The sequence below is a fragment of the Callorhinus ursinus genome, unplaced genomic scaffold (assembly GCF_003265705.2).
Source record: "Callorhinus ursinus isolate GAN/ISIS: 27379988/994484 unplaced genomic scaffold, GSC_fseal_2.0 scaffold12, whole genome shotgun sequence".
NCBI classification, from domain to species: Eukaryota; Metazoa; Chordata; class Mammalia; order Carnivora; family Otariidae; genus Callorhinus; species Callorhinus ursinus.
The window spans coordinates 76,806,413-76,817,176 of record NW_027397074.1 but is presented as its reverse complement, the minus strand read 5'-3'; the positions used below and the strand labels follow the sequence as shown (position 1 = coordinate 76,817,176).

The window sequence follows — 10,764 nt, the reverse complement described above, 5'->3', positions numbered from 1 at the left end:
TAGGCCTGAGAGAAAAAGGGGAAGGCATGAATGGTAGAAACACACAGGTGAAAAGGAACAAATTACTGTACTACAAGATCAATCCTAAGGCTGGAGGAGACCATGAAAGTCACATTGCTGGGTTCATTCATGTGATAGCTAAATTACTCCCGTATGACATAAAACAAAAAACTGCCTCTATTGAAGAAATGACAGATCAATGAGACAGGATAATTGTTTCAAAAGCTGTATAAACAGAACACTATTCAACATCTAAGGCATTGGCTTTTCCATTTATAATGCGATATCATGTACTTGTGTTTGTAGAGACAACGATTTGACCTAAGGTATAATTAAATTCATAAAATGGCAAGGTAGGACTGTGCTCAAAGAGGCGTTGGTAAATAAGCAAAATAAAATACTCATATTAACTGGACTGTGAGATTCTTTAGACCAAAGTTTGGCCCCAGGGCCAGAACTGATTTCTCGTTTTATTGGAACCCAGCCACACTTACGTTAATGTATTTGTCTATGGCTGTTTTCCCACTAGAGGGGCAGAGTCAAGTAGTTGTGGATAGAAATTATATGACCTGCAAAGCTGAAAATATTTACTATTTAGGCCTTTTTAGAAGAAGTTTATATTATATATAAAATGACTATGTAAAAGTTATAGTCATTCTTTCGAGGGCTGAGTCTGGGGCAGCTTACCACTTAGGTCTCTTGCAGGATTAATTATAACCTGCTGCCTTGAGATTGCCATATAGCTCCCATTTCTGCATGTGGTCAATTGTAAACTTGTTCAAAGATCATTTTAAATGCAGTGGCCGAGAAGAATAGTGAGGTCCCAGTCAACTTCCAAAGTTAAGAGGGCAGCTGAACAGTTATTCCTGTTCAAAAGATCCTGAAAATGGTCTTCAAGAATAGTATCAACAGTCTACCAAGGCCAACTGCTGGTGAAAGCAAGAACCTGGAGGCCAATATGTGATGTCCAGTGTCCACTATCTAATTTCAGATTTCAGGGTGATCTAGCTGGCCTGCAAGTACCTAATGCATACAGTTTGGATCGTATAGATTGAATCACTGCTAAAAGGCAGAAAACTTTAATGGTTAAGAATACAGCCTATCAAGTCAGACTTCCTAGATTTTAATTTCAGCTCACTTCCTAGGATTATCATCTTGGGCAAGCTGCCTCCCTCAAATTCAGTTTCCTGGTCTATAAAAATGGGGATCGTCATTAGCTCACTCATAGGCCTGTTACAAGGATTAAATTAGCTAATACATGTAAGTAGTCACAAGACTACCTGGCACTTAGTAAACCTTCAATATATATGAATTATTACAATCACTGGACATGACTTTTGTACACTGTTTTATGAATCCTCTTCTTTGTCCTCACTGCAATATAACAAACACATGTCTTCAAAAAGTTTTTTTTCACATGTAACAAAAGGTCTCATACCTAGTTCCTTTTTCTTTTATAAGGAGTTTATTGCTGGGGCGCCTGGGTGGCTGTCATTAAGCATCTGCCTTCCGCACAGGTCATGATCCCAGGGTCCTGGGATCAAGCCCTGCATCAGGCTCCCTGCTCAGTGGGGAGCCTGCTTCTCCCTCTCAAACTCCCCCTGCTTCTCCCTCTCCCACTCCCCCTGCTTGTGTTCCCTCTTTCGCTGTGTCTCTCTGTCAAATAAATAAATAAAAATCTTAAAAAAAAAAGGTTTGTTGCTAATGAGGATTCAGTCATATGAAAATCTGTTTTTTTCCAACCTTTGTCATCCCATTCAGTTTTCAGAAAAGGTTTATAATCCAATCTATAAGTCTATATAAATATTAAAAGAGGAAAAAATAGGTGGCTTTCTTACCATTGAATGTTTGCTGTAAGTGTGTAGGCAGAGGTGAGTGGGAAAGTGTTGCTGCATGCTGAGCTCCTGGCTGTAAACCCTTTAGTAAATCTGAGAGAAAAACAGACTTGTCAGTCATCTTCCTCAACCTAAGATTTGAGTTCTCTTAGATCAAAAATGAAAATAGTTTAATTTATCTAATATAAGTACAGCCCCTGTCTTCAGAGTCCTTCTTAAACTAGAGCACATACATTGAAAGATTTATATGTATAAACATATGTGTATGCAAATAACCCAGCAAATAGGACTTCCTCTCATTACTTTCATTAAGATAGAAATGTGGTATAGATGGTTCCTTAAAGGATTGTAAATAAAATCCAATTCTGGTAATTTGACTATATTTAAATGAAATAAACTGCATTTCTTAAAAAAAAATTCTGTAATCTTCACTAACTCCAAATGGACTACCCTCAATGAGTATAAATTCATGAGGTTTACTCTTCTGTCAAACTAGGTAGCCAAATGACTAAAGGAGCCCCACTTACTCTGAGTTAGGCTGTGGTGGAAAGCGGCTGAGGTAGATCCCGAGGTGGTTGTCACTCCAGCTGTGTCCGTTCCAAAGCCAAGCAGCTCCAAGGGAAACTGGAAGGGCATGGTCACTGGAACAAGGCCACCCAGCATCCCAAAAGGAGTCACATTTTGATTTGTTACAGACAAAGGTGATGTCATGAGAGTCAGAGGTGAGGCATTAGCCAATAATGATGCTCCTGCTGTGGACTGCAGAAACCAGGGGTCAAAATACATAAGAAATCAAATCTTTAACCTGAATTGATTTATTTTATTTAATATCCTTATGGGCGCAAGACTGTGTCCTATATCTACTCTAACAGAAACGTTATGAGACAAAAAATGAAGACTGAGGTGAAAAATATATTTCTGAGACCTACCCATATTGGTTTTGGAATTAATTCTCTACTCAGCTCTTCATTGCCAGTTCAAACTCCTTATTTTAACGCCTGTATTACCACTCATTCATTCATTCCTCACCTCAGACTTCCACTTTTCTACTTTTGCTCCTAGCCCCTCCATCTGAGCTACTGGTCATTAATTCCATAAAATTTCAATTTGGTCTTTGAAAATGCTTGGTAATTTCATTGTTTGTTTTACCATTTTTCCTGATACAATCCATGTGGTTACTGCTCCAGACGAGGACTCTCTCAGAGCCCATAACACAAACCCTCCGCTTTCATCAGAACGCCGTAAAGAAATGAGGCCATCTGGATGTTCTTCCTCTTCCTTTATTAGCTTTACCTGCCTCTTCTCCAAAACCGACCTATGCCATGAATCTCCCTATGCCAAACTTTCTGGTACAAATACCTAGTATTACATCTTTTTCCAAGTTTCCTCTATCTTGTCATATACAGAGACATCTTTTTTTTTTAAACAACCACAGTTATTCCTGGTTGCTCCTCAACCCCTAGAAACAACCAAACTTTTGTATTCCTTTTGTTAACCAAATTTACTAAATGATACCCTCCATTCCTCACATTATCTAGTTTCTCCTTAACCCCTGGAAGCTGGTTTCCATATTCACTACTTTTCAGAACTTAAAGACTCCTTGCAGTAAAAGGTGTTTTAATACTCCTCTATCTGGGCTTCGATGCCATGTGTATGAAAAGTACATTTAGGGGCTCCTGGGTGGTTCAGTCGTTAAGCGTCTGCCTTCAGCTCAGGTCATGATCCCAGGTTCCTGGGATCGAGCCCCGCATCAGGCTCCCTGCTCAGCGGGAAGCCTGCTTCTCCCTCTTCTACTGCCCCTGTTTGTGTTCCTGCTCTCGCTAGCTCTCTGTCAAATAAAAAAAAAAAAGTACACTTAAATCAGAAAGAAATATGCTAACATTAATTAACTTTCCCTAAAATTAATTAAATACACTTCATTAAGCTACTTTAATTCTTTGAACAATTTTCTATTCAGCAATAATCTTTTCCCATTTTGACTTTCTTTTCTACATGTACTTAACAACAAACATTATAATACAATTGTCTCAGTATCAGATATTATCTATGATAGTTTGTACAACTATGAATTTTCTTTTGTAGTCTTAACAATTCTAAGTTTCTCTGACCAAAAATTTTACAGTTCTAAATTTAGTCAAGAAAACTGAATTCTTCAAATATTTTTAAGTCAGTGATCAATGTTAACTCTTATTAGGTTTATTTTGTGTGCTCACTCCTTTTCCAGTAAACAGTATTAATAAAGGGCTGATCATCTTATTTCTTAGTTAATATATGAGAAAAATTTAAGTGATCTTCCCATACACACACGTCACAGTGGATACATTTCTTACACCTAACAGTCCATGCCACTGCTAAACAAAAAATGAAGAATACTCTCCAGAAGGCTTTGAATCTGGTTTTTCCAATCTTTCTCCAATAGCCTTGCCTTCCCTTATCTCCTTTGTTAGCTCTCAATTTTATATCCTATCTCAGTTTCAATCCTGTAAATCTAAAAGCTCAGGGAGGAATGGAACACTCATCAACAAATGAACCCATCAGTTCCTATAATCATGTGACCCCATCCTCTATCTCAAATGCTATCGTTAGTAGCCTCATTCCTTCCCAACACCAGGGCTTGAAACCTTAGTTTTTAGTCATCATAAAAAAATGGACAAGATGAACTCACTGTCAACATACCCATTTTTTTTTTTTTTAAACCACTACTTCCTCCAGCACTTAAGTACAAATCTTCATCACTTTATGCTTGGACTTGGCTACTTTTCTTATCTTCTAGTCTTTCCCTTACTGGCCAACCATGATATACAAAATGGATACACTGGAAAGAATTACTAAGCTAGAAATAAGGACACTTTGAAGCAATTTGGATAGAAGGTATCCTGCATCAATTTAAGAATTAAAAATTTTTTTTTAAAATCATAGTTCTCTTGTAATCCCAGGATAATATGAGGCACACACTCCAAGACCATGTGCCCCCTAGAGAGGAACATTAAATACTGCTAATAAGGAGGACTCAAGTTTTTCTGGAGAAGGCTAACTCAAGTATTAAAATAGTTGGAAAACGTAAATTAGGGCAACTTCCCAAATTAACTGAGGGATAAAAAAATGATACCATGCCATACTGTGTAATATTCTGTACTTTCAAAAAACTTCCATGTCCACTTTTGTTTATAAAACTAAAATGACACATCAGACTACCTAAATATTACATGGCATTTATAAATTTCTCTCTCCCTATAAGATGGAGACCTTTCAAAAGTCAGGTATCCTACTGTTGATATCATTCGAAAGCATACAGGAGAGCGGTCAACCTAAAACAGGCAAACAGTTCAGGATAATGCTCCAAAATCAAAAATACTTCCACGACCTCCATATTTCATTCCCAGGGGAAAATATGAAGGAAAACCATGCTCTTCCTGTGGTGGGCATTCTATCTATCTATCTGAGAATTTTTTTAAACCACATTTTATTTTGCTGAGTGCATCTGCCCCCCATTCTCTACAACAACCAGAGGGTTATTTCGAAATATAAATCAGTGAAGACCCTCCAAGGCTTCCCACTGCACAGATTAAAACCCCAAGTTCTTATCGTGACCTGCAAGGTCCTGCATCACATGGTTCTGGTTGATCTCAGACCTCGTCACCTATCCATCTCTCTGTAGTCCAGCCATGCATACCTACACGTCAGGCTCCTATCTCAGTGTCTTCACACCTACCATCTCTCTAGCGTGGACTGTTTGTTCCCTCCTATCTCCAAATGACTAGCCTGCTTATTCCATTCTCAGCTCAAATGTTATCTCCTGAAAGAGGCTGTCCCCAACTCCCTTATCTATGTTAGCAGCAATCACACTTTGTCATATTATTGTTCTTTCATAGCACTTAACATGTTTAAAAATTTGTGTTTTATCTTTCTACTGGAATATATGCTCCACGACCAGAGAGATCTTGAGTATGGAGTTTACCCTATCTCCCCAGCATCTAGAAGAGTGCCTGGCACATATTAAATACCTCGGAAACATCTGCTTAATGAGTGAATTATTTTGGGAATTATAAAGTGGCAAAGAAATGGATTCATAGAACATCAGTAAGTTGAAGGGTAAGAAAGAAGAGGAAAGCCTTGAGCAGGAAGTTATTAAATAGAAAGTAGGTAGAGGTAATAATCTGAACCCGGAAAGATTTTAACTTCTGTTAAACTCGGGACCTGTCCTTTTCACTCTCCAAATGAACAGATAGCTGAAGATGTCTTTCAGACAGGAGCTGAATGTTTTGCAGGCACAGACAGGGAATCTCCTTTTAGTGTTAAGAGTGCTAGAGAGACAGGATTTAGAGGCCACGAGGTTTCAGTGAGAGACTACGTTAAAAAAAACAAAAACAAAAAACCCACACCATAGGTTCTCCCGAAGTTATGATCAACCTTATTCAATTACTGACCTTTTCTTCAGTCAAACCAATAAGACAGAACAAAAAGGATCAGATCTGAAGGCAGGAACAATAAGGGCTTCAAATCATAAAGTCATATTAGAAAGGATGAAAACTAGAAGTAGTTAACTTTTTGGAAACACAAATTTTGCCATATAGGTTCCCTGCTGACAAATGAATTGGTATGCTAAGTATCTAGGTTCTCCCGGGACAGATGATCAAGTACAAGAAGGACTGGCAGAAGGGGGAGAGGCAGCAGGGTGGGGACAGAACTGAGTGACTCTGGAGATGACAAAGGAAGAGAAAGATTTAATCTTAAATTCAAGGTGAAGGGGGAAAAAAGGCAACTTTTCTTCAGGAAAAAAACCAAAAACTTAAAGCAAATGAAACCATAGTTTACAATTTAGCTCAACAGAAGCAATATTTTATGTAGTCATGGATTTAGCCAAAAGTTGTAATTTTACTCTTTCAGGAGAATGACAAAGGTATAAATGCAGCTAAAAGCTTTATCATAATAAGAAGTTAAGAGATAATAGTAAAATGAATAAATTGTCTTCCATTCATTCTTAATATTTAAAAACACAGAAAAGGCTATGAGAATTAAAAGTAACTGATACTAGGAAGGGGGACCCATGTGGCAGGAAACTGGCATTTCTGTTATGATTCTCTCCTTTACTCAAACTGAAGATTAATGTCAAACACAGTCAACATTTTAGTAAAGGTATAACAAAGAGGAATGTGAACTAACTCCCAGACCTTAGTTGTAACTTAAATCAATCCCTAATCAGTGGGGATTTTTTTTTCATTTTATTTCTGATAAAAAAGTAAAACTAAACAGATAAAACATCCTAGGTTTCAACTAGTAAAGTATCAGTTAATTGAATTTTGTTTTATATTAGAACTCTGGAATAAATGAATTCATTACTAAGCCTACAGTAATGGCAGAGTGATAATCTGGGTTTCATGTGTTTATGAATACCAGTGCTTAGCTTGTACTGAAGAGCAGAAAACATCTATAAACACCAAGCTGAAAATTCTTTCATTAGATGCTCCTATTCCACATCAACAGGAGGCAGTAAAAAGAACACTTTCTGAGACAACGGAATTCCACAAATCAACAAAAGTCATGTTTTCAAAAAAGACTTGGGAACCTAAGAACTAACACATCATAAAATGTTACATATTTTTAAAAAGCTTGTTATGAAACAGCATATTTTATGAAACCCATTTTCTTGACAAGAATCCAAAAAAGTACCAGGAAAATATAAACAGCGGTGGGATAATGGGGGACTTTTCTTTTTTATGAATTTGCCTACAGTGAATACATATTACTTTTTGGGATGGGGGACAGGGAAGAAGAATCTTAAAGAAATCAAACTGGTCACATGAAGGACAAATTTGGCAAGTCTCAGAATACAAGGAGTGGCAGAAAGATGAAAACAATGACAGAGAAGATGACGTGGAAAGGAGAGAGATGAAATATGAGTGATAAAGAGTTCTCAACAAACCTAGGCCAAATGGATCAGAAATGATAATGAAACACATCACAGAACAAAATATTCTTGAGCTAAAAAAGCCGCCAGGTATAAACTTACAGATAAAACCTAGCCGTAATTTGAGGATACTTGAATTTCAAGGAAAAAGAGAAAGTCTTACTAGCATTTAGGCAGAGAAAACACATACAAGGGAACAAAATATTGGAATGGCCTCAACTTCCCTGTAATCCTCAATACTAAGCAAAGGTCAGTGGAACAGTATTTATAACATTGGGAGGAGACAGTTAGTGACCAAGAAGTCTACATACCTAAGTGTAACAGCACAGAAATGATCAGGTATGCTGCAGCAAAGGTAAATTAGGTTTTGTGTTAGTCTTCCTGAAAAGACTCCAAGTGAAGCACTCCCACTGTGAGATAAATTTGAATTAAAAACTCACGAATGGGGAAAACGGTGGTATAAAAGGATTATCGACAGTAATTTGACACAGAGAATTATATATGAGTAGCTGCAAAATTCATGCCAAATAAAAATTTTATTTGAAAAGACAAATGGCTAAAGGACAAAAAAAACACCATGAATGTATAAATTTGATTAAATAAAAAAGTTGACAGGAGAAAAAGGACTAGAGAGAGGGAGAAAGGAGACAAGTGAAGGTAAACTTAAACTCTTAAGTTACTGCTTTGTTCTGAATTTTGACAACATATTTTAAATATGCATTATGTGTTTTTCAAAAATTGCAAAAGTCGTATGTGCTACTTTACCTGGAAAAAAAAAATCCACATCCCAACAAAAACCTCATCCACCAAGTATCCCCATTACTGTGATGTGAACATCAGGAACATTCCTTGGCCATAAGCTGTAATAAGCTATTACGAACAACCTATGTACACGGTTATTAAACGGACTCACAGGAAAGACTGCACAATCTTGTACTTTATCCCATGAATGTACGTAACATACATACCTGCACACTGGCTGTTACCACTGAAGACCCTGAGGCAGAGGATGGTCTATGTGGAGTAGACGACGGTTTAGTAGCACCCTGTGTTCCACTTCCTGTTCCCCCAGAGAGACTAGTCCTATTCGCTCCACTTGAGTTTAGGTTGCTACCTCTGCTGGCAGGTACATTCACTGCAATCCCACTCAAGCTATTCTTCCCAACAGTTCCAGCGGATGAGGAATTTGTGAGCTTTGAAGGGGCCTGAAGATTTTTTGTGGATGGAAGGCCTGAAGTGCGATTAGAGGGCAGCAAATTCAAGGTGGGCGACTGTCTGCTGAGGTTTATCCCACTGGGTTGTTTATGGACTGGGTTGTTACTGCTGGAGTGGCTACTCTGGGCTACTAGTGCATTTGGACTGGAAGAGCTTGGGGGTACAGGAGGCTTGGGAGTGGGGTTGGATTTAGAAATAAGTTTCGTTGATACTGAAGGCTTAGCTGACAGAGAGGGCTTGGGTGAGGCGGAAGGCTTAGGTGAGGGCAAGGGTTTAGGAGATGTGGCAGGTTTTGGAGATGCGGCAAGTTTGGGGGATGCAGCCATTGAGAAGGGAGATTTGAAACCCTGCGTGGACATCTGTGACACCATAGCCTTCGCTAAATAGTTACTGGAGGTAGTGGTGCTGGGTACTGTCCTAGAAACCAGGGGGTGGGACCCTTGAGAACCATTTCCAGGTGAGGGAGTAGATAAGGGAAGGCGGTACATAAGTGGCTTATCCGAAGTCTTAATAAGCGGGGATGAACAGGCAAGTTGGGGATTATTACTTAACTTCACCACTGGGTTGGTCTGTGATTTACTAATGGTTGCTTGTAATGGAGACACATAGTTTTGTTGGACAGCTGAATGCTGGTGCACCTTTGTTACTTGTGTTAATGAAGAAGCATCCTGGGCCTCTGGTGTTCCCAGAGCATGAGAGGAGGCAGCAACTTGGGCTTGGGAAGAGGACACATGGGTCTGTGAAGAGGAAGAAGCGTGAATCTGACTCGACCTCTGTAGTCCTTGTTGAAGCAGCCTGGCTGGCAAAGGTTCCAAGGAAACTTTAGGGTTCTGAATTGAAGAACCAGCAATAAGGCCTGAAGAGATGCCAGTATGAGCTAAATCCTGGGGTTTCTTTGGTACTGGCCCTGTGTGACCAGCAATAAGACTTGATGAATGTGCAGTCTGAGGAGAATCTAGTTTTTTAGGAGCAGCCAGCGGCAACTTACTCATGATACTTGCTAATTTTTCTTCTCTCAGTCCTGGACGAGGTTTTGCAGTTGGCATGCTTATCCTTGAGCCAGCTGGAGGGCCTTTGTTCCCGTTGTTGATAACAGCTAAAGCTTCAGAAACAAGATCCAGTGCAGGTGGATGGAAAGACAGGTCTTCATCTAGTGAGTCATCAAGGCAGATCGTCTCCTGGGCTGGTGTAGAGCTAGAGCTGGTAGAGGCCACGGCAGATGTGCTAGAGCTCGTTGAGGGACCACCAACTGAAGCCACCAACGATGCAGGAGTTTTCTGGTCCTTTTTTGGACTACACTCCTAGCATAAACAGCATTATATTGGAACAAATTAAATGATTAATAAACAATTACTAAGTATTAGTTTTTAAAGGACTAAGAACTTCTCACAATGATTAAAATTCTATTGGAAATCTTTAGACTGAAAAAAACCAAAACAGTTCTCAGGATAGAGCTCTTGACTGAACTGTTCAGAAGCCAAAGCATCTGATACAGTGCACACAGCTGCCATACCTTAGTAAGCTCTTCTAAGAAAACTTGAAACCAAGCCAAAGGAATATTCGTATACTAGTTGTATTATTGGCGAAACCCTCCCTCACGCCACCCCTCCTGCATCAGATCTTCAGATACTATTCCAAATCCATCTGTTCAGGGACTATTCTCTTTTTATTCTCCTTGTACCTAGGAGAAATTCTGCCTTTATTCTAAGACTCTACCCTTCTTCTCTAGTATGCTTTGCTAGGATACTGACCCTCACTTTCTGCCCCCTTGTGTTTCTGCCACTGTATGCCCTGTCCTATAGCCAC

General features: G+C 39.0%; 1 protein-coding gene across 6 annotated transcripts in view; it reads right to left on the bottom strand.

The window, feature by feature from the left end:
* UBN2 (ubinuclein 2) overlaps positions 1-10,764 on the bottom strand; it is an 87,592-nt gene that overhangs the window by 22,716 nt on the left and 54,112 nt on the right. For 4 of the 6 annotated variants that reach the window (XR_012380364.1, XM_025854799.2, XM_073899264.1 and 1 more), the window contains 3 exons: positions 8,712-10,259; positions 2,363-2,594; positions 1,839-1,928 (listed from right to left, as the gene is read on the bottom strand). Coding sequence is in view for 5 of the 6 variants with exons in the window: in XM_025854799.2 (XP_025710584.1) it covers positions 1,839-1,928; positions 2,363-2,594; positions 8,712-10,259 (1,870 nt within the window). In the remaining variant the exon portion in view is untranslated. The remainder of the gene's footprint in view (positions 1-1,838; positions 1,929-2,362; positions 2,595-8,711; positions 10,260-10,764) is intronic. The other 2 variants (XM_073899263.1, XM_073899265.1) reach the window with 2 other exon arrangements.